Source organism: Curcuma longa, chromosome 15 (genome assembly GCF_044706935.1).
Source record: "Curcuma longa cultivar G26 ecotype Majalengka, Jawa Barat chromosome 15, ITB_CL_G26_1.1, whole genome shotgun sequence".
NCBI lineage: Eukaryota > Viridiplantae > Streptophyta > Magnoliopsida > Zingiberales > Zingiberaceae > Curcuma > Curcuma longa.
The window spans coordinates 2,199,268-2,222,973 of NC_133875.1; the positions used below are offsets into that span (position 1 = coordinate 2,199,268).

The window sequence follows — 23,706 nt, forward strand, 5'->3', positions numbered from 1 at the left end:
ATTTCCACGTCGAATGAGATAACGCCCTTATAGTAACTTACAAGGGGACTAAATCCAACCATGTTTCCTTTTAGCCTTATGTGCAAAAAAAAAGGTATCCGAAAGGACCAGATTTGACAATCTTGTAACCGCCTGTTTACTCTTGGACTACCGTGTGTCCGTGAGAATATTTATATTTCCCTATAGTAGGTCATGTAAGATAACAGTTCACAGAAGGCGTGAAGGTGGAGTCAGTCGAAGCAAAGTGGCCGAGACGAGACTTGAGGCCGAGATGAGATGACCGAGCACTGAGACGAGACGACCGAGACGTCGAGACTAGGCTGGTTGAGATGAGACGACAGAGATGGTCAAGACGATCGAGATGTGGGGCCGAGATGGCTGAGACGAGACTCGATGCTGAGCCAAGATGACTAGTCAAGATGACCGAGACGAGATGGCCAAGCCACCGAGACGAGTCTGGCTTAGATGGCCAAGACGAGATGCGAGGCCGGGATCGCTAAGACGAGATGGCTTTGGGGACCCAAGTGGGGATCAGGGCTGAGCCATGTTGAGCCCGAAGTACGGTCTGAGCCCGATGTGATAGATATCTCACCTTGATGGGATCAAATTCATGTTGACTCATCTTGCCATAATCAGTTCAGACCTTGACCTTCGCTTGACTATTGACCTTCATGAAGGAAGCCACATCGTATATGTGACACCTGCATCAATATTAAATTAAGAGACTTGTTAAGATTTGATCTAAATATACATTTAAATATTTCAAATAAAAAAATTACTTAACCCAACTATCAAAAATATTTAATCGAAAAAATTAATAAATTAAATAATAAAATATCTTTATATATTCTCATATTTTAAAAAATATCATTATTCAAAGTTATTTTAGCAGCTTTAATTTAAATTGCTCCGTGTGAGAGCGAATTTATTTAAACTATTCCTTAGTTGAGTTTTTTTTTAAATATTTTTTAAAAATGGGATATCTTTTATGATAATAAAATAAAAGACACCCATAAAAAATTTAAAAAACCCCTAATTTTAGTTTAAAACACCATTATTTTATAATTATTAAAAGAGTATTTTATTTTAAAAAATATTAAAAGGACACCATCTTATTTTAAAAGTACTCTTAATTTCAATATGTTATACCAATTATTACTAAAATAAATTTAATTTGATTGAATTTGTTACTTATGAAATTTATTATATTAAAATATTATTTATTTACTTAATATAATTATTTAAATTTGATTAAAATTGAATATAATCCTATAAAAGTATTAATATATGAATTCATGTAAAAATATATATGATATTTGAATTTGATTTGAATTTTAAAAATATAAATAATTTTGACTCCATTCGATTTGAAATAAAATTTAAATTCAAGTTTGATTTAAATTGTTCAAACCTTGATTCAAACAAATATAATCAAGCTATAATTCGAATTCGATTCTACTTATTCAAATTAATTTAAATATATTTAAATTAAAATTATGTACAAATAATAAAAATTTGATATTCGTGAGCAACTCTCGAACAAAATATTATAAGTTGAAATTTGATTAAAAAATTATCGAATATATTCAAATATAAATTATCATAATTATTTATAAAAATTAAGAAAATTACTTTCTGGTTAGGAAATTTTGGTAAATGTTCAAAACATGAAGTAATTTTGATAGGCAATTATTATTATCAACTTTTGATTTAATAAAATTTAAACCGAGGGTATTTTTGAAAAATTGGTAGGTTTGTAGGGCAACCCAGCGCGTTTCGGTCTTCTCTCTCGCTCCATGGCGACGGAGCTGGAAGAACTCCTAGGGTTTCTCTCGTCGCCCTCTCTGCAAGTAAGACTCTCTCTCCGATGCTCCGAACATCTCTGGTTGCTGTGTTGTTCTGGTTCAGTGATAAGAAGCCTTGCATATCTAGGTAAAGAAGGCGGCGGTCGACATCGTCCGGGGACTCACCGGCTCCGACGACGGTCTTGCCTCCCTTTCGGCTCACGCTGACCTTGCCCTTCCCCCTCTCGTACGAATCCTCTGCGAAGATCTGCCTGAGCTCGCTGCCCCTGCCGCCGAAGCCCTCATTAATCTCTCTCAGGATGCCGCGTTGTCTGAGAAGCTCGTTGCACATGGGACGGTCCCCACAGCCATGAACGTGCTCTACAAGATCGGGGATCGTAAAGTTTCTCGCCTCCTTGTTATGCTCCTGGCCAATCTTACCCAAGTTGACGCAGGCGCCAATTCGCTCCTCCAGGTTAATTGCCATTCCTCCGTCCTCTCTATCTGGATAAGAAAATTTCTTTCTGTTAGGCAGGATACATGCTTCATGATTTGGTTGTAAAATTTATTTATTTATTTATGTAATTCCTGTTTTGTTGGGTTTTCCGAGCCGCAAAAATCGCCTTTTTGCGTTGCGGAAACCTCGGAAGCCCCAAGCCATAGGATCCGTGCAAAGTAAAAATTCAAAACTTCATATACATGTTTCTAAGACCTAGATCTACATTAGATCTACATGAAAAAGAAGTTTACCCTTGATGCGTGCCCTTCGCAAATCCCGCTCGCTCCGTTCTTCGCCGGATCTCAAGGTAGTAAACTAACAACCTCTCTATGGTATCCACACAAGCAAATAGGTGGAGAAATCCTCCTCTAGAGTGTGCTAGCACTCTTGCTCAGAGAATTTTCGTGCAAGGTGAGGAAGAGAGGAAGAAGGAGATGCAAGAGGAAGAAGAAGGAGTTAAGAGCACTTAACACACTTGAAAAATGAAACTTCTCCACTAAGCATAAAGTGGCCGGCCACTTTAGAAGGTTTATATACCTTCATGGAATGCCAAAGGCCATCCCATGAGGTGGCATACATTGACTAGTCAATGATGAAGTGGAGCACCATAATTGGCCACTTAAGCCTAGTCATCCAATGAGGTGGCAACAAAGACAAGTCAACAAGACTCTTCACCTTCCTCTTCCACATCATCAATTCAAGTCAACATTCTCGATGATGTGGATCATCATTGACCAACTCTTGACCGGCCCCATGCCATGTCACCATGACATGGCATTTGGTCAAGTCAAACTTGACTTTAGTCAAGTCAAACTTTGACTTTCTTCTTCCTCTTGATTAAGTCAAACTTAACCACTATATCTTCCATGGTTGATCAAATCCAACCATTGATTCAAGTCAATTTCAATTTAATGAATCTCTATTCATTAATTTAAATTGATTTAATGAATCAAATCTCAATTAGACTCATTCAACACTTGAATCAAACTTGAGTCTAACTCAACTAGTCTAACTTGGATTACTCTTAACCCAATTTGGTTCATCTCATGAAACCAATCCTCTTGGTCCATCATATGGATCTAATCTCCATCTAATTGCCCTTAGTGTGTGACCCTATAGGTTCTTGTAACGTTGGCAATGCCCCTAAACACATTTAGGAACATAAACAATGAGAGGTATCTAGCAACACATCATTGCTACCCAAGTTACAAGAATGTTGAGATCCAACATCACCTTGTGACTACTAATTGTGACTCTCACAATATATGATAATGTCCTTCTATCCTTGACATCTAGAATGATCAAGCGAGGCATAGACCGTGTCATCCTCAAATCATTCTATATCTTGAACTCCAAGTAGACTCACTCTAATCAAACGAGCTCAACATCTCATGTTGACTCATTTGGGCATGACCATGCACTTAGTGGTCTCACTCTATCAAGAATGAAGATATCACTCCCGTCATATAGGAGGGATAGATCCCATCTACATCACTCACATCCCTCCGCATAATTCGTTACATACCCAGTAATCGCCTTTATAGTCCACCCATTTACGGGTGACGTTTGACGAAGCCAAAGTATACAACTCCTTATGTAGGGAACCATGGTGACTTCAGGTCCAAGGACTAATAGTCATACTAATAGTCACATGAGAAAGTATATGACACTCATATAACGATCCATGATACTTTCTCATGGCGGGTCATTCAATATACATTCTCCAATGCATACCCATGTGTCAACTTGATATCTCATATCCATGACTTGTGAGATCAAGTCATCATGTTGACCTACATGCTAGTCTCTATGCATTAACATTGTCCTTGAATGTTAATACTTGACTAGGAATGGTTTAGTGTAGTGTTCTCTATATCATCTCACTATCGATTCAACCAATCGATTGATATAGATGTGAACCTACTACTCAAGGACGCTATTATACTTAGTTTATTTGGCACTAATACAAGTAAGTATAATAACAAAATGCCTTTATATATATATGTAAAAATATGATACATCGAGTCCATACAATAATCATCTCATGAATGGCTCTAGGGCTCTCACTAACATCATTTTCAGTAGTTTAATATGTACGTCAGTTGATTCACTAAAACTTTGTTGGAATATATTGAACTTCTCAGATTGGAGATGATAAGATGGAGGGATTATATATCTCAAAGCTTGTCCGATCATTCTGTAGGTCATCTTCTGAAGAATCAAAAGGTAATTTGTTAATTTATGTTTTGTTAATATGCAGTGAACATTTCTATATATATATTTTTGTAGTATAATCATGCTGATAAATTTACTTTATCAACAATCTCTTTTGTAGATGTTAGATACAGCATGCTGCATATGTAATTTTCCTGTGTATTATTGATTTCTGTTATTGGCTGCTTGTGTTCTTATTATGTTCTCTATCTAATAGATATTATTTGGAAACCTCAGACTATCATTGTGGGTTTAGTGTAAAAAGCGAGTGGTCTTTTAGATGGGATTCAGAAATTGTTAAAAAATCCTCACCACCAATGTAGGCATTCTCTTGAAAAATTTATGCAATTAAATCCTATGGCAATCAAAGCCACCTTATGATTTCAAAGTTGTTGTTTCTCCTTTAACTAATTCCACTATGAATAGTCTTGTTAATTTATCTTTGGTTGCCAGCCAGTTAAAGCTGTATTATTGCTTTGCTACGTGTTGTTTGTATGACAAACTCAAAGTGATCCTTGCTTTACACTGTTTCTACAGAAGAAGATATCTTTGAACATGTTGCTTTAATTCTTGTAAACATATCAAAGATGGAGGCTGGAAGGAAAATTCTTTTGGAACCTAAGAGAGGTCTTCTTAAGCAGGCAATCCATCAATTTGATTCTACAAATCCACTGAGAAAGAAAGGGGTACAATGATGATTATATTGCATTTCATATGTTTCTTTTTCTCATTTGGCTTAATGTTTTGTTCTTATTGATCTTACTATATTTTGTTAAGAAACTACATCTAGACACATGATCCATATGCATTCAAAAAGTTCTTAAATAGAACATTGGTTTTGTATATATCAAATGAACTTGGTCATGATCAAACCATATTTTTATCTGATGTCTATGCAACACTTCAGTCAGGTTAGGGCAATTATGCAAAAACGGTGACCATGAAATAAGGAAAGAAAAGCAAAACAACACACTTATGGAAAATACAAATACAAAAACAATCATGCATAAGATCCTAGATTTTCTCTCGACACTTAGAATGTTTATGTTACTTTTCTGTTTTTATTTTCTACTTGTTTGTGGTTTTGTAAATTCTTGTTGAAATTTTGTTGAGTGAGAGTACCTTATGCTAGCACTTTCTCTTGCATAAATTTCTTCTTTTCTCAGTTGACATGGCTTTGGTATTGGCAAGATCAGAATTCACAAAGACAAATGCCAGTATACATTCTGAACACTGATGACACTAATTTAACAAAACATGAGACTTTGATGTTCTACTGGTCACTAACTGATTGAACTTCTTTCTAGGTTGAGTTGTATTTACTTCAACCAACAGAGATATGGATGCAATAGAATTATGGTTCAGTAAGTTCATGATATGTAGGTCTATGAGTTATTTGGGTACTCATGTTTAGACAACCACTGTGCTGGTTTTAAGTAACTGACTTGATGAGTGAAGATTGGTGTAACTGTTCTCTATATATGTCTGTGAAATAAGAAATGCAATGCTTTCTTATTTAATTCATGTTCAGTTGTTTCAGATGAGTCTATCAATCTTGATATCAGATATATTCCTTATTGCTTCCTTATCATTTTTGTTCATTTATTCCTACATGGAAAAATATAAAAAATAAATATATAATAATGGACAGGTTTCTGGAACTATTCGTAATTGTTGCTTTGAAGCTGACAATCAATTACATAATATACTAGCAATAGCAGAGTTCCTTTGGCCTGCCCTTCTTCTGCCTGTAGCTGGCAATAAGGTGAGCACTAAAATAGACTAATGATAATATAAAAATTTTATTGAAGCTTGAACATTTGTTGTTTTATTTTCATGTTGATCTTTCTGATTTGTTCTTAATATTATTGCATTGAGAAGCTCTTTATAAGCTATTATTTGTCGAATGGAGTTGCCCGTTCCCATGCTTTAGTGAACTTGACCTTGCCTTGTTCTTTGGGCACTCATATATGCTGGCCTAATTAAATGAATCAGCACAACTGGTACATCTCCAGGTAATAAAATGATATTTTTTTGAGATGTTTGAACATTCAGATTCTCTTTAGTGAATTTTGTCTAAACTAAGCCATGTAAAAACCCTGTAATTTTCTGTTGTATGAAAAGAGGTCAATATTTAACAAAAAAACCTATTAGAAAATCTTTTTATTTTTCAGTAAGGAGTTCTGAACCTACCCACTTGTTGGAATGGTCCTACCAGATTACACTCTAATATTGATTGTTTGATTTTGATTACGTGCCTTCTATATCCAAAAATCAGACTACTACTAGTGATATAATCTTGATTTGAAAATCCAATTGCAGTGGGATAAAATCCATGTAATTGGACCAATTATATGATACTAGGATGTTTTGTTGTTGTATTGATTATTTGATGGTTTTATATGCTTTCGATAATATCTAGAAGTCAGCTTTATACTACTATGACTATGGTTGGCAATTATTGTCTTGTTTGTCGTGTCACGAGGTTCTTGTCATTTTGCTTTGATATAAAATCATATTAAGTGATATTAAACTAGTTAATTTTTTTAGACATACTCTTTATGATGTTGCATTAAGTATTTTCTAAAAATCAATTTACAAGATGTAAACAGTAACAAAAATTTAAAAAAAAAGGTTGATAAATGGTCATGTCACGATCCATTTTTATATTCGTGATGTGTTATCACTATCTGGTTTCCTATGTTATTCTTGCTTTTCTCATCATGTTACATCATGACCTATATTGCCAGCTCTAACTGCAACTCTTTCTCAAGTGAAGCACATTTTGTTTTTTTAACTTCACCTATTTAAATTTGGTTTCTCTTTATCTCTAACTAGCTCATCTTTGTATTCGATTCATCCATAGCATCTCTAGCCTAGGATTGGTTATGCATAGATTCTTGGTCTTACTCCGGTATGTTAGTGATTATCTATGATTGTTTTATAATTCAGGTTTACAGCGAACAAGATACATCAAAAATGCCTCATGAACTTGGAAATGCACTTTCTCATGAGAGAGAACCTGTTGATGATCCAGAAATTCGTAAACAGGCACTCGAAGCTATCTACTTGATCTCTTTGCAAGTAAGGCCTTTAATAATGACTTACACAGCTATGCTTTCGTGTGACATTCTTCTTGTTGTCAATGAATATCTGACTGATTTACCTGCCTACGATAAGAGGCATATGATATCTTAGTGCACTATTAGCTCATTTAAGTTCTCTTATTAACTAAAAAAAAATGATAAATCCCAGTCAGTCTCATGGACTCAATCCCTGGGTGGCCTTTCCCACGGAAGTTTCCCACCGACCACCAGGGTAAATCGGGAAGCGCATACGGCGGTCAATCCAGATGCCCAACATCCTTTGATTGTGTTCCCCATTTGGAAGAAAATTCTTACAAACTCTTATTAACTAAACTATAAGACAAAGCACGATTAGATTAAAAAATCAATCCTTAGAAGTGCTATGAAATGTTCAAAATTCAGAGAATAAACAATCACTGTTCACATGGGCAAACCTTGTGAAGTGGATATGCAGAAAGCAATTGACTAATTTACTTTTGTCCAACTTTGTTTCTACATCACGATAAAATTGTGACAGAGTATTCATAATTCAATTTTGTTTCTCTTCAGGAAGCTGGAAGGAGATCACTTTGGTCTGTCAATGGGCCACGAATACTACAAGTTGGCTATCAAGATGAAGAAGATCCAAAAGTGATGGAAGCATATGAATTAATTGGCTCTCTGGTACTCTTAATTCTCTTGTTCAAACCACTATCGAGACTGCATAAATATTATTTCTAAATAAAAGATGACAATGGCTTAGGCACTGTGTTCAGTAATCTGATAATTATTATTTTGCTAAATGAAACATGCCCCTTTCCTGTAGACAGTTTCTTGAACATAATTATCACACATGATCATCAGTATCGGCTCAATGTATTAGGTCTTGGTATCTCTTGATAGTATTCATTGCTGTCGATGCCATCTATGCATACCTTCTCCCCTTTTATAGAGAATCAAGCTCTGAAACTCTAATGAATTATTGGACTTACGGGTCGCGGGTGGTATCACAAGTATTCTACTACTTCTGGTGTCGAAATGAAGGCTGATCAACACCTTGATTGTTCATAAGATTTTCCATTAACCATTCCTAGCGATATTAGGCTGTTATAATGCACAAAATATCTCTATATGCATGCAATGGTCTTTTCTTTTGTGCTTTATGTGGTTTGATCCATGGAATGAGATTATTGATTTGCCCCTATTTGTTCTTCCATTAATTGACATAATATTTTACTACAATATTTTTGTTATTTTTCTATAACGATGTTTTCTGTTTGTGGTTTCAGTTGGTAAGTAATGGTGAAGCTGAAGAATAAGCAGAAGCAGCTGGAGAGAAAATATTTCAGTCATCCATCGGTTCTACTTCTTATAGAAGTTCTAATGTAGATCCACTGCCGATACGTTATTTTGTTTACAGATGATATTATTTTAGTCGATTAGGTGTGAGAGAAAGTAAATGTTAAGTTTAAATTTTGACTAAAAATATTTGAAGTAGAAAGGCTTAGAGACAATAGAATATAAATTTAGTAGTATTAAATATAATTATTAAGATAAGAAGTAATAATTTATTTGTAATTGATAGTGGTATGGATATATAATATATGAGGATGGATAAAATAAAAAATTTAAAAATTAAAAAAAATTAATATATATTTAGGTGTTTAGTAAATGTTTCAATTAGATGATATAAGATTTTAATAAATATGTATATTAATAATAAAAATTAATTTGATTAGTAATAATAGAATAAAATAAAATTTATATATGTATATAAATATAATATGAAATAAAATTGAATGATTTAGCAGTATTTAATTTTGAAATAATAGATAAAAATAAATTGAGAAAGATACGGAGAATCATGATATATTTCAACGCGCATTTTTGTTTCGTCAAATAGCAAAATAAATTGTTTGATTATCTCTTTTTTGAAATTCGTTATCTTAGTGATTTTATACGGTTGATTTTATGATTATTTGTGAAGAGATAAATCGAGAGTGGTTAGTAGAGAGGTCAGGATAAAAGAGGAAATTATTTAATTATCTTGTTACGTGTGGTATGGAGTTGCTCTCGAAAACTTTTTATTATGGTCTATCATTTATCATTTTTTTATTATCTATTATTTCAAAAAAATGATAACAATTTCATTGCTATCTTTATTTTACTTTACGGCATTTTAAAGAATAAAATTTGATATTATTTAAATCATGCGCCTAAGTTTAATAATATAAGGGGCTGTTTGATAGACGAGTTTAAGAGGTTGGAATCAGAAATGAAATTAGTTTTATTTCCATACCTAATGTTTGGTAGATAGGAATCGGAATTAAGGTATGATTTTGATTCCCTTATTTTGATAACATACTCACCCCTCGATTATCACTAAACCCATGCCCTCCCTCTTCGTTTTTTTTGTCGCAGACCACAAAGCCCTTGCCGCATCGCGTCATCTCACCTCCCCTCGCGCGTCTCCCCTCCTCCTTCAGGCGGCGCCTCGCTTCTCCCCGCCGCCTCCTTCTCCAGGCGAAGCCCGCTTCTCCCCCCTCCTCACCTCGCGTTGCTCCTCCTCCTCACACGCTAGGGCTCATCAACCATGCCCACCACAAGCCAAAGCATCCAACAGAATCCGACAGAAGCTCCCATCTGAAGCTCAAAGGTGTATTCTTCCACGAACTCTGTTCTTCTCTATTCAGTTGGTGTTTCTTTATTGTTGTAGTTTCTTCGTCTTTTTTAACCCATGACTTCCGTTTGCCTGTTCGATTGCTATGCCATGAAAAAAAGATAGTAAATCTTTGTTTTGCGTTTCGGCGGCGTTGATTGTGGTTTTGGTTTGAGAAATCGGGAGAAAGAAAGCTTTTCGTGGTGGATTAGGGTAAATATGTGAGTAGAAATCTGCCGATTAGATTGGGGAAAAGTGTTGTGGGATTTGAGGGAGTAAACCATGGGTTGCTCGCCCGATGTCGGATATTTCTTTGTTCTTGATTCTTAAATTAAGAGTAATTGGTTTTTCATGACCTTATGCAAGTAGTCGTCATTCTGAAAGCCTGTTTCTGATCATTGTTTTCAATTCTCGTAGATAATTTCGCCTTTTACTGGAATGACATTGCATTTTTAATAATATTATGGGTTGGAAACATTTCGCCTCTTAATGAGTTTCTATTTAACTTTGTAGAAAGATGACACGACCACCATTTCTCATAGATATTTCTTTTTAATATGTATGGTACTTAATCAGAAATTAACACAAGTAATATATCAAAGGAGATGGAAGGCCTCCGGAAAATATTTCTTTGGACGAGAAAATTGAAAATTTACACCTTCAGATTAATTGCCATTACCCCAAAAATTATTTTTTTCCAACGTGCTCATCTTTCTTGCAAAGGATGTTCCCAATTCATAATATCCATAAAAAAATTATTCAATAAATTTTTTCATGTATAATTAGTAAGGGTAAAATTGTAAATTTTTTCTGACTCCCATTACTTTCTTATTCATACACAGTAGCATCAATGGTAATTATACCCATTTCAGTATCTATACCAAGCACTATCAATCCAGTAATCATTTCCATTGCCATTAACCCCTCAATGAAAATTCATTATCATTCCCATTACCAAATATATACCAAGTGTCTCCTAAATTATAAAATTATTATAGTGGAAAGATGATTACGTTCCTCACAGTTCGTCTTCAAAATATGTGAAGGAAGATAAATTATGGGATCTCGTCAAATGACTAGAGAGTGGGAGAATTTTTTTCCTTAAAGACATGCATCATTTTTCTATTATCTATTATTTTAAAAAAATGGCAACAATTTCATTGCTGTTATTTTATGACATTTTAAAGAATAAGTTATGATATTATTCAAATCATATGCCTAACTTTAATAATATCTAAATTATTGTAGCAAAAAGATGATTGCTTTCATTTCAGACGCCCCTCAGAGTTTGTTCCCACCATCAAGTGGCTAATGGGTGAGAAGGTTTTTTTCCCTTCATTGCTGTCTTTTATTTTACAACATTTTAAAGAACAAATTTTGATATTATTCAAAGCATATGCCTAACTTTAATAATATCTAAATCATGGTAGCTAAAAGGTGATTACGCTCACCTTAGACATCCCTCACAGTCCGTCCCTAAGTTATGTGAAGGGAGGTAAATCATTGAGTCAGCTTATAGTCGACCATCAGATGATTAGACGGTGGGAAGATTTTTTTTCCTTCCTCAAAGGCATGCATCATTTTTCTATTGGCTATTATTTTTTAAAAATGGCAACAATTTCATTACTGTCTTTTATTTTACAACATTATTTTAAAGAACAAGTTTTGATATTATTCAAAAATCATGTGCCTAACTTTAATAATATCTAAATCATTGTAATAAAAAGGTGATTAAACTCATTTCAGATGCCTCTCACAGTCTATTCTTAAATTATGTGAAGGGAGGTAAATTATGAAGTTAGCTTATAATCGATTGTCAAGTGGTTAGAGGGTGGAAGAGGTTTTTTTCCCTCAAAGGTATGCATCATTTTTCTATTGTCTATTATTTCAAAAAAATGGTAACAATTTCATTGCTTGTCTTTTATTTTAATGGTATTTTAAAGAATAAGTTTTGATATTATTTAAATCATATGCTAACTTTAATAATATCTAAATCATTGTAGCAAAAAAGATGATTATGCTTATTTCAGACACCCCTCACAGCCCGTCTCTAAACCGTTAGGTAGCTAAGGGCAGAAGTTTTTCCCCAAAGGCATACGTCCTATTAGGAATTGATCCCTTACTCCATTGTAGCAAGTTTGTCATCCTCTAGCTAAAGAGGCACTCTCGTGGGAATAATAATATTCAAATCATGTATTATATTCTTAAAATACCATCATTCAATTTCGTCTAAAAGATGGGTTTAGAGAATTTTGAATTACTTAAAATCAAAATTTATTCATAGAAATCTATTTAATATATTTAAGTTTTCGGATATGAATTTGATAGCGTCAATTAATAACAGTGAATTTTAAACTTATAAATATTAATAAAATTTATCATAAGACTTAAAACAAAAATATTCATCCACTAATACTACTAATAAATTTTTAAGACTCTTCTTATTCAAAAAATATCAAATTTTTAAATAATATAAATCTATAAATTAATTTTATTTTAAATTGATTAATAGATTTAAAAAACTTAAAATCACTCAATATCAAAATCAATATAAATATAATATTGCTTATAGTATTAATCATACAAAGATAAATGCCCCCGTATATATATATATATATATTTATTTATTTTGCCAATAGCATTTTAAAAGTTTGTTAAGTAATTAATTGAGAGTCATTTATGTTAATATAGGATTATCTTAGTGTTAATAGGATTAGGCATGCGTCATTCCCCCACCGCACCAAAGTCTATATTCTCATGCTCGTTTTGTCTCCATTCAGCGGTCTACGTGGGTCCCACTTTTGTCTGGGTTTCTATAAAGTTGGGTAACTGGCACTGGGTGTCCATTCAAGTGAGCCTTTGATCATGTGGCCCCACCGCTCGTCGTTTCTAATTTTTTTAGTTAAAAAAATTGATAATCTCAGTAGCCACATCTTTGGGGGTGGTCGATTCGGTCCCACGGAAATTTCCCATCGACCTACTAGGGTAAATCGAGAAGCGCATACGGCGGTCAATCCAGATGACCAGCATCCTTTGATTGTGTTCTCCATTTGGAGGAAAATTCCTATAAATACGCCGTAGCTAGGAGATCGAACTGCGGGTCTCTAAGTTACAATCCAAATGTCCTACCATTGCACCATTGCCCCGGGACCTAATTTTTTTAGTTAGGTCACAGTGATCATGGATGATGATGACGTGGCCTGCTAGCCACTTGACGCCGATAACTAAGTCGTGCCTCAAGTCGGGGATGATTTTTATCATCTTCGCCTTCGTTTTTCTATAAAAGGGAAGATCGAGGGAACGATATTTCTAATCTTGTTGAGTCCGCGAGCTGTGTGTGGGGAACGTCTCTCTCCGCCGTCTCGTCTCCTCCGATGGCCGCCTCCTCCGCTTTCTCGCCCTCTTCGCTCGTCTCTCTCGCGGTCTCCGCCTCGGGCGATCGCGGATCGGCTGCTTCCGGCGGTCGAACGCACGCATCCTTCCTGCGCGGCGTCGGCGGCGGCGCCCCCCGCGTCTTCTCCGCCCCGATCCTGCGGTTTCCCCGCAACTTCGTGCGCCAGATGAGCAACAAAGCTCGCCGTAACTGCAGCAACATCGGCGTCGCGCAGATCGTCGCGGCTTCGTGGTCGAACAGCTCGTCGTCGTTCGAGGCCCCGCGATCCGCGGCCTCCGCGGACGCTGTTGTGGCACCCGAAGCCGTGGTGGATAGCGCCATCGGCGTCGGTGTCGGGGGAATCCTAAGCAGTCCTGTTGAGTCACAGACTCTGGCGGTGGGGAAGGAGAAGGTTTCCCCTGCTGCCGCGAAGGTTGCAGCGACGCTCAGTTCCGACGGGAGTCTCGCGGTTCATGCTGGTGACAGATCTTGACTGTTTTCCCATTTCATTATTTGATTGATTGTTTCTTTTTTCCCTTTCCTTTCATGATCTTAGATTTTCTTATGTTAAAAGTTACCCTTTTAGTGGTAAAAGATGAATATTCTTATTCGAAATGCTGCGGCCTTATCTGGATACTTTTTATGATAGTTTCCATCTATAAACAAAGAAAAGGAAGAGACTTTAACTCTTCGAAGAAATTCCTTTCTTAAACATTAAAAAATGGCATTCTTCTAACTGATGTTTTTTTTTTCGGTTTACAACATTCACTTTCCTGATTTGATGGATTGATTTCATCTTGTCTTGAACCAATTCCTGTTGGAAGAGAATTTCAAAAATTGTAATCGTAATTATTGTATTTGCAGTTATGTGAGAAACCTACCAATTTTGATCGGATCTTAAAATCTTAATTTTTTGATAAATATTAGAATTTAATTTTCGGTTATTTTTCACCATACACAGGAACTTAGTATAATATTAGAAAGGAGTCCCAAATTCCATATAAGTTGATGCTTCCAAACAAGTGCTGATGATTTTCAAGTTATGGTACTGTAGGTGAGAGATATGGGCGCGGTATAATCACAGATGCCATTACCACTCCAGTTGTTAATACCTCTGCTTACTGGTTCAACAATTCAGACGAGCTGATTGATTTTAAGGTTTGAATCAATTTATCAACCATTTGTTAAACAACTTTTATGATTGTTCCAAATTTTTGTTCATTAATTATTTAATGCCATGATTCTCAAAATCTGTATCCTGCTTATGAAGGAAAAGAGACATACTAGTTTTGAGTATGGAAGGTATGGTAATCCTACTACACAGGCATTGGAGGAGAAGATGAGGTTGGCAATTCTTCTGCATCATGAGTATTTCACTTAACTGTTGAAAATACCTTGTATATTGATGTCTGTTTCTTTGCTGGAGCAGTGCCTTGGAAAGTGCAGAATCCACTGTGTTTGTATCGTCTGGCATGTATGCCAGTGTGGCCTTGCTGTCTTCTCTAGTTCCTGCTGGTGGGCATATTGTGATCACCACTGATTGCTATCGAAAAACTGGAATCTTCATTCAGAATGAACTTCCTAAGAAGGGAATTACGGTATATTTTCAAACCTATGTGCATATGTGAAATTTTTTCATTTAATGTTTTGTATTATTTGAATGTCTTCTAAAATTTATACCTATGTATCTGTGCCGTGGAGATGATGAATATACAAAGAAGACTTAATACTTGTGATCACGTGTCTATCTTAGTTTTTGCACACTTGTGCTGGTACAACAATTTTCTTTGCCTGCTATATGTCTTTGATTTTTTGTTATTTTTCAAATACAGGTTACGATTATTGATCCTGCCGACATTGGTTCTCTGAAAAGTGCACTAGATCAAAATAATGTGAGAAAGCAATGCTGTTCGATATTCACTGTATTTGATAATTCATTATGCTTTGTGAGAAAAACGCTACTGTTCAATATTCTCTGTTTTAGATGTATTCATTATGCTTTTATGGTTCTCTCTCATTGCATTGCTATTAATAAATGCTTGTTGTGTACAGGTATCTCTTTTCTTTTCAGAATCTCCAACCAATCCATTCCTCCGATGTGTTGATATTGAGTTGGTTTCACAACTTTGCCACAACAAAGGAGCCTTGGTTTGCATAGACAGTACCTTTGCTTCACCGATCAATCAGAAGGCCTTGACTCTGGGAGCTGATCTAGTTTTGCATTCTGCTACAAAATTTATTGCTGGTCACAATGATGTAATTGAATGCTGCAGAAGATTTAGTCTCTTGTGTCCTCATTTCTGTTATTGAGATTACTTTCTTTATAGGTTATTGGTGGCTGCATCAGTGGTTCAGAGGAGCTTATCTCCAAAATTCGCCTATATCATCATGTTGTCGGTGGTGTTCTTAATCCTGTAAGTGAAATATCCTTTGGACTTGATTCTTGTGTTCACAAAGTCGATTGCTAGTTGCAGATGTTCAGATTTAAGACGACATATACAACTTTCCCTGTTATATATTTTCTTTTTTTTTCCCATGCAAATTACATACATAGCATCTCCTGTCATTCTACAGGTGAGAGTAACACATTAGTTTCTATTATTTTTTTCTTTGAAAAAAATTGAATATGATGCCTAAGCTATCTGACTCCCTAACAAATTATGTGTAAGTTAATAACTGGTGATCAATAATTTTCACAAACTTGTCTAAACTAGTGGTTATTACATGTTTATCTTTACAAACAAATGTTTTAGAAATATAAAATCCACTCCATTGATGTAATATGATTTCCAGAATGCCGCATATTTGATTCTTCGTGGCATGAAGACACTGCATCTTCGTGTAAAGGAGCAGAATAGTACAGCACTTAGGATGGCCCAACTTTTAGAGGAACATCCTAAGGTATGTAACTCTTTTTTCATGCATATTTGAAAGTTTTTTTTTAAGCATAGAATGAGATTAATCTAAGTTGATGTATTGTGAGTGTTAGTATTGGCCCTCTTTCCTTTTTTCTCTTTGAAAATTAATGAGATTGTTTAATGACTTTTATCATGGAACAAATACCAACCCACTAAAACTTGATTTCTTGGGTTAGATCTATCCCTATTCATAAAGTTAATCAAAATACACTTTTCATATCCTTCCTGGAAAATTAAATATCAATTTCATTTAAAGGCAACCAAGATTCTATAGTTAAAAGAATTGAATATGTTTGAGTGGAAAATGTTAGGGGTTAGAAGGAGGCTGAAAAAGATTAGTTAATTTAATAAAAAATATATTTTTAAATTTTAAACTGAATGTTACTTGTAATAAAGCCTAATATAGAGCTCAACGGAATAGAGGCATAAGATTTAGGTAGGTGAGTTTGAATAGTTGGGGTAACACAACTTACGATGGTGATGATGACTAACGCTTGGTTGAGTATGACCTATTTGCAAATGATTAACACTTTACCACCTTCACTTTCTTCAAGAACTTGTTTGAAGCATCGGTTTGATTTTCAAAATTTTGCTCTAGTAATAGATTAGCTATTGGTATCTGATAACTTTAAACTACTACTATTTGTCAATCTCAATATCTTCCATTTATGAGATCACCTTGCAAATGTCTTCTCCAGCTGAAAACCTCCAATGCATAACCTTGTAAAGATTTGGATTCTGTGGATCTCACAACCTCTAAAGGAGATTTTATTTATTGCAAATGATGTGTTCCAGAAAATGGGACCCTTTTAAAGAATGATCTCTCGAGACAACAAGCCCTTATATCTCCTGTCGGATTTGCAGTTACATCTCTTCCTATACCTTTACCTTTCCCTAATGTTCACAGCAGTTTCGCTTTATATTAAACAAATGGGTGAACTTCTTTTAGGGTTACACAATATTAAAGGAGTGTGTAGGATAGTAGGAATATCTAGGCTTATATAATGTCTCAACGCAAGCCTCCAACACCATCTGTTCAGTTGCGGTATTACATTTTTCCTGCAGATGCGAGCACATTTCACCTACCTAACATTTGATGTATCGCTGGGGATGCACAACACATTTTAATGATTAATAAGTGGTCCTTATCTCTTACTTGGATGCATCTCCACGGTCTTCATGTTACATGAGAATAGAATCTGGCATATACTAGAGAATTTTGTAACTGAGCTTCCTTTCTTACCTAGAGAGCTGTGTGACTAAGTACTTGGCTTTTCTGGGCAACTTTTCTTGTTTGATATAGTGAGAAATTTGATTAACTACTTTTGTAGATTTAATCGCATGCCATAGAATGTCAGAACCCGAGTTTAACTGTCGTACACCAATCAAAACCTAAAGCTAACACAAGCAACTCAGTTGCTCACTATTAGCAATGTGGAACTGAACTAGTGTTCTTATTGCTAGAATCAACTGTATGAAGAAATATGACCCACCTGCCATACTGATTCAATGCTTATGCCTGAGTTGCGAATCAACGGGACTGTCTTTCATGTCACTTTGCAACTTTCTTTGTTTTCTTGTGTCCTATATGCAAGAAGTTGATATAGTGAGAAATATGATTCACTGCATTTGTAGATTTAATCGCATGGCATAAAATGTCAGAACCCGAGTTTAACTGTAGTACACCAATCAAAACCTAAAGCTAACACAATCAACTCAGTTGCTCACTATTAGCAATGTGGAACTGAACTAGTGTTCTTATTGCTAGAATCAACTGTATGAATAAATATGACCTGCTGCCATAACGATTCAATGCTTACGCCTAAGTTGTGAATCAACAGAACTGTCTTTCATGTCACTTTGCAACTTTCCTTGCTTTCTTATGTTCTATATGCAAGAAGTTGATATAGTGAGAAATTTGATTCACTACTTTTGTAGATTTAATCACATGGCATAGAATGTCAAAACCCGAGTTTAACTATAGCACACCAATCAAAACCTAAAGCTAACACAATCAACTCAGTTGCTCACTATTAGCGATGTGGAACTGAATTAGTGTTCTTATTGCTAGAATCAACTGTCCCACCGCCATAACGATTCAATGCTTATGCCTAAGTTGTGAATCAACAGAATTGTCATTTATGTCACTTTGCAACTTCCTTGTTTTCTTGTGTCCTATATGTGAGAAGTTGATATAGTGAGAAATTTGATTCACTATTGTAGATTTAATCACATGACATAGAATGCCAGAAGCCCCCGAGTTTAACTGTAGTACACCAATTAAAACCTAAAGCTAACACAATCAACTGAGTTGCTCACTATTAGCCATATGGAACTGAATTAGTGTTCTTATTGCTAGAATCAACTGTATGAACAAAATGACCCTCTGCCGTAACGATTCAATACTTATGCCTAAGTTGTGAACCAACAGAACTATCTTTCATGTCACTTTGCACTGAATTGTGGTTTCCATAAGAATGCCATGCCCAGGGCACCCTGACATACTATTCCCTTTCCCAGATAATCCGAGTCTATTATCCAGGCTTGCAAAGTCATCCTGAGCATCACATCGCCAAGCGTCAAATGGCTGGTTTTGGCGGTGTCGTCAGTTTCGAGGTTCGATCCTCGAGCCTTCATTCGCATCAGCTGCATCTGCAGATTCATGTTGTTTTGAAACTTACACATTCATTCATGGTACAGATTGCTGGAGACCTGGAAACTACTAAGAAGTTCATTGATTCTTTAAAGATACCTTACATTGCCCCTTCATTCGGAGGCTGTGAGAGTATAGTCGACCAACCTGCCATCATGTCTTACTGGTAATATAATTCATGTTACAGGCCTAGAATTTTTGCTTCAGAACTTCTAAAAAAAAGCCATAGTTGATTCAAAATCTAGCCAAAGAATGCTTTTGTTTTTTCTCCTGACTCATTTACATGTTCAGGGACATTAGTGAATCAGAAAGGGTAGCCAAGTACGGAATCAAGAACAATCTGGTGAGGTTCAGTTTTGGAGTTGAGGATTTTGAGGATCTGAAGGCCGACGTCCTTCAGGCGTTGGAAAAGATTAATTAACTTGCATTCGTGCTTGTGAACCTGATCTGATCAAACCGTTTCACGTGCTATTCCTACCTTTTATTATTATTTTTTATTTTTGTTTTTGCTGTTGGGAGACCAAGAAGGCAGGGAGCAATTGAGTATTTGTTTTGTTTAATGACTTTAATATTTCTAGTAATTTGCTTGTAGAATTCTGTTTTTTCCCTTGTCCATCTTGGTGTTCATCTCTTTACTATAGTTGTCAATTTGAGTTGAGTTCTTGTCGGATTGTTTCATCTCGTCAAATAATTTAGGTGGATTAGGTTGAAATTTTATTAATTTATTTTAAGATGGGTTCAGATGATTACCTGTATAGGTTTGCAATCCACGTGGGATTGATCCGCGGTGAGTTTGAGTTGGTCCGCGGATTGAGAAAGTGTATTTATTTATTTTAAAATTTAAAATTAAAGTAAAAAATTCAATAGATGGATTAGTGGATTTGATTCGTTTAAATCACTAATTTAAATTAAAAAATTTTAATTTGATCCATTTAAATTTAAAATTTTTAAATTTAAAATTTTAAATAGGTTTTTTAATTTTTTAATCCGTCTTAATTGGATACACATATAGATTTTTAATAATTTGTCCGTTTCATTATGAATTAATTCGTTTGACAATTTTTTAATTCGTCAAGTCTGGAAGGTGGTGGATTGGTTTGTCCCACGGAAGTTTCCCACCGACCACCACGGATTTGGGAAGTACATACGACGGCCAACCCAGATGCCCAGCATCCTTTAATTGCGTTCTCCATTTAGGAATTACAATCCGGATGTCCTACCGTTGCACCATTGTCTGGGACAATTCGTTTGACAATTCTACTCTTTATGCCCGGTGGGCTTTGGGTCCATTTTTAAAAATAAGACAAATTGTGGTGTTGAAATGACAAATTTCCCAAGTTAATGAAATTCAGTTGCAAAAAATGAAATTCATCTCTGAGAAGGTAAATCGATTCGATTTGGAAACATGACACATTTTGATGTTATCCCTTCTTTCCGCCAGTGTCCCGCCCGTGGGGGGCTGAAATTCATCTCTTCGATTCGTTAATCCCTTCTTCCGCCAGTGTCCCGCATTCGTCGATCCCAGCGACTGGCCGTTTTTCAATCTCCGTCGTGTTCCTCTTCGATCATAACGGAAAAGGGAAGGGAAATAGCGAGATGGGAGAGCGGACCAGACGGGGAAGGAGATGCGCCGCCGCCCGCCGCGGTTACGCTCTCGCCCTTGCCCTCACGTCGCTCCTCCTCGCTCCCGCTGGCGCCCTACGGTTCGAAACTGTATCGGGACACACCAAGTGCATCTCCGAGGACATCAAGCTCCATTCCATGGCCGTAGGCAAGTACTCCGTCGTCAACCCCTCCGAGTCCGCGCCTCTCCCCGAATCCCACAAGATCACCGTCAGGGTGACGATTAATCTCTTGTTCTGGATCGGTTTGCTCTAGGGACCTGCGTTGTGATTAATCTATCGATCTGTTATGGTTCCTTGTGCTGTTAGGTTACTTCGCCTTACGGAAATAGGATCAGGTGGAATCGGGCAAATTTTGCTTTCACTGCGGAAGAGGAAGGCGACTACTTGGCGTGCTTGTGGGCGTCCTACCACAATCCGGCTGTTACCATGGCGGTTGAGTTCGAGTGGCGGACAGGCGTCGCCGCCAAGGACTGGACAAAAGTTGCTAAGAAAGGGCAGATCGAAGTAATCTACCTTTTTTTCTCGAACCTAAATTTTATATGCGAATTCTATTTTCATTTTCTTTTACTTTAGGTTTGCTAGTGTTGAAAATTCTCTGCATGCCATTGTCAACTAATGGATGAATGAGCCGAACGCATGCTCCACGCATTTAGATCACCACATAGTATGAATGTTGCATCTAAAAATATAATTTAAGTAGTTCTTAACTTGAATAACAGTGAACAATCTGCACTTTACACATACCACATGATATAACATGAAATGCAAATAAGGCCTATGTTCCTAACACTTACCAACAAAACAAAACATGTACTACTGATGCTAAAGCTTCAAATTTGATGTGCAAAATTGGTGATATTCTTTGAGATGCATAATCATTTTTAAAGTTTGCTAAATCACCATGTGTCTGTCTCTTTGTTTGTATCAAGTTGTGATTCGGAATAGGTTTTATTCCGAGACACAGGTGAATACAGACATTCTTGAATGAGAACTAACTAGGTTTTAAAATTTTTGTAGTTGAATCCAAATGTGGCTCAATTTGAATTGTGACCTTCAAACCATCAAATAATCATACGCAACATATCATTTTTAAACAAGCAATCTCTTTCCTATCATTTTGTGGAAGATACTTTGATTAAATAAAATCTACTGCATTGGTCATCTTATTTGTGTTTAGTTTGTTCTTGAAGACATTGAGTTGGGTTGAACAGGTAAACTAGCTTGGTCCTGTCCCATGAGCTAATTACTGAAAATAATGAGGCTGCATACGCTTTTGCAATATGGAAAAGGATTTTTTGTTAGGGTGGAGACATGATTTTCTTTTCTCCTGGTACATGTCTGTACAACTACATGTCTAAAAAAAAAGACTTTTTTCCTCCATAAACTTTGATATATAAGAGTTCATTTTAATAATTTTGATAATGGAAAAAGATCATTGGGCCCATTGGATATATCTCATGTCTTGTCTCCTGAATCTTTTGGATGCCATCACTGTAGTTTACATTATAGATTGTGTTGCAAGTTCTATCTGGAATCGCCAGTCCTAACTAGTATTCCTAAGTGATGTGTTTTTGTGTGGGAAAAAAACAGCCCACCAAGTCTATGGGTTGCTTAACAATCTCATATTCATACCTTTAGATATCTTTTTTTTTAATTTGTTAATTACTTGGGAAACAATTATTATTAAAATGTTATTGTTCATTAAAACAAGACTAGTTTTTTAACTGTAATTATTATGTTTGCATGAATTGAAGTTAGTTGTGATTTTTGAAATTGATTGTATACTTAAATGTTTTCAGGTACTATGAGATGCTCATAGTTTAATTAAATCCAATGTGTTATTTATGTGTTCTTGTCATTTTGATCTTTTGTCAAAAAACATTTCACAGGAATATATATATATTTTAAACATATTCCAACTATGTCAACTAAACACAATTGATATATTTCTGAGAGATAAAATTGTGTTGTTACTTACCCTGGAATCTTAGTCAAGGGAATGTATACCTCCGTATCAAGCGATCCCAGACTTGTAAATGGAGTTTGCGTAGTTCTTTTGTAGACTTAACTTTACTACTCTCGTGCCCATATCCATAAATAGGTTTTTTAAGATAAGCTTTATCCTGTGAAAGTAGATAATCTTGCAGACATACCTCGTAGAACATTTTGAGAATATTCATGTCAGAACATTTTAAGATAGTTTTCACCAATGCCGTCTAATCTGGGCTATTTTTCCTTTTAGTGAGGGTTAATTTATAGTATTCACAAAGTTTCTGTTCTTTTGTAGGTCATGGAACTGGAATGAAGAAATTGGAAGATACTTTGAAGCTCATTCATTTCAGTAAAAGATGGAATCCGTCACTTCACGGCCTCATACAATCGGCCTCACGATTATCTGTGAGGAGGTAAATCGAGAAGCTGCAATTGGTCACGATGGAGAAGGGCATTGCCTCAGCTTCGCCGAGATTCACTCTTGCCTACTTCAGCAATTCTGCTCCGTCGTAACCAACTTAACTATGCCCCGGGGGCACTGTGAAGTCCATTCATGACGAAATGTTTGATGGTATATCTTTGTGCCCATTTAGTCTAGTCATGATCCATTTAAGCTCTTTCTTATAAACGAGTACATTTTACCATTAAGCCTTCATCATTTTAGTGCATATTTATAGAATTGACGGTTCGTCATGGTTAGAATTATGACTCGAGACATCTGGTTTGATGACTAGGGAGGAGCAAATGTAAGAAATGAACATATCTACCAACTCTAGGATGGCTGGGCTAAGTTTCCTTTTGCTTGGTGTGTGTGTTTCGGTGGCCGTTGTTACATGATTGAGTTGGTTTCGGAATGAAATCGAGATAATGCCCTTTTCTAGATCATCGATTGTGTGATAGATTGCATCTTTTATTAAAGTATGC

The 23,706-nt window shown here is 35.8% G+C and overlaps 3 protein-coding genes across 3 annotated transcripts; all 3 read left to right on the forward strand.

Moving 5' to 3' along the window:
• The first annotated feature begins 1,739 nt into the window (after positions 1-1,739).
• On the forward strand, positions 1,740-9,095 carry LOC141846579 (uncharacterized). The gene is made up of 8 exons (XM_074734615.1): positions 1,740-1,850; positions 1,933-2,259; positions 4,428-4,509; positions 5,035-5,183; positions 6,149-6,262; positions 7,450-7,581; positions 8,133-8,246; positions 8,852-9,095. Exons 1-8 carry the CDS (start codon positions 1,797-1,799, stop codon positions 8,879-8,881), a joined length of 1,002 nt encoding a protein of 333 aa, XP_074590716.1. The 5' UTR covers positions 1,740-1,796; the 3' UTR covers positions 8,882-9,095.
• A 4,456-nt stretch (positions 9,096-13,551) lies between these two features.
• On the forward strand, positions 13,552-19,780 carry LOC141846209 (cystathionine gamma-synthase 1, chloroplastic-like). The gene is made up of 11 exons (XM_074734204.1): positions 13,552-14,073; positions 14,649-14,752; positions 14,865-14,938; positions 15,024-15,192; positions 15,427-15,486; positions 15,647-15,850; positions 15,922-16,008; positions 16,388-16,495; positions 19,033-19,128; positions 19,213-19,331; positions 19,457-19,780. Exons 1-11 carry the CDS (start codon positions 13,596-13,598, stop codon positions 19,584-19,586), a joined length of 1,629 nt encoding a protein of 542 aa, XP_074590305.1. The 5' UTR covers positions 13,552-13,595; the 3' UTR covers positions 19,587-19,780.
• Positions 19,781-20,690: 910 nt separating this feature from the next.
• On the forward strand, positions 20,691-23,165 carry LOC141846210 (transmembrane emp24 domain-containing protein p24delta9-like). The gene is made up of 3 exons (XM_074734205.1): positions 20,691-21,004; positions 21,097-21,294; positions 23,078-23,165. The coding sequence occupies exons 1-3, from the start codon at positions 20,762-20,764 to the stop codon at positions 23,093-23,095; spliced, it is 459 nt and encodes a 152-aa protein (XP_074590306.1). The 5' UTR covers positions 20,691-20,761; the 3' UTR covers positions 23,096-23,165.
• The last annotated feature ends 541 nt before the right edge of the window (positions 23,166-23,706 follow it).

What these genes read in the sequence shown, in the direction of transcription:
- LOC141846579 (XM_074734615.1), top strand. Translation starts at nt 1,797, where the DNA reads ATGGCGACGGAGCTGGAAGAACTCCTAGGGTTTCTCTCGTCGCCCTCT. An exon ending in TCTCGTCGCCCTCTCTGCAA is followed by an intron (nt 1,851 to 1,932) that starts GTAAGACTCTCT and finishes TTGCATATCTAG; the next exon opens with GTAAAGAAGGCGGCGGTCGA. An exon ending in GCGCCAATTCGCTCCTCCAG is followed by an intron (nt 2,260 to 4,427) that starts GTTAATTGCCAT and finishes TGAACTTCTCAG; the next exon opens with ATTGGAGATGATAAGATGGA.
- LOC141846209 (XM_074734204.1), top strand. Translation starts at nt 13,596, where the DNA reads ATGGCCGCCTCCTCCGCTTTCTCGCCCTCTTCGCTCGTCTCTCTCGCG. An exon ending in TTCCTAAGAAGGGAATTACG is followed by an intron (nt 15,193 to 15,426) that starts GTATATTTTCAA and finishes TTTCAAATACAG; the next exon opens with GTTACGATTATTGATCCTGC. An exon ending in CCTGCCATCATGTCTTACTG is followed by an intron (nt 19,332 to 19,456) that starts GTAATATAATTC and finishes TTACATGTTCAG; the next exon opens with GGACATTAGTGAATCAGAAA.
- LOC141846210 (XM_074734205.1), top strand. Translation starts at nt 20,762, where the DNA reads ATGGGAGAGCGGACCAGACGGGGAAGGAGATGCGCCGCCGCCCGCCGC. An exon ending in CCCACAAGATCACCGTCAGG is followed by an intron (nt 21,005 to 21,096) that starts GTGACGATTAAT and finishes TTGTGCTGTTAG; the next exon opens with GTTACTTCGCCTTACGGAAA.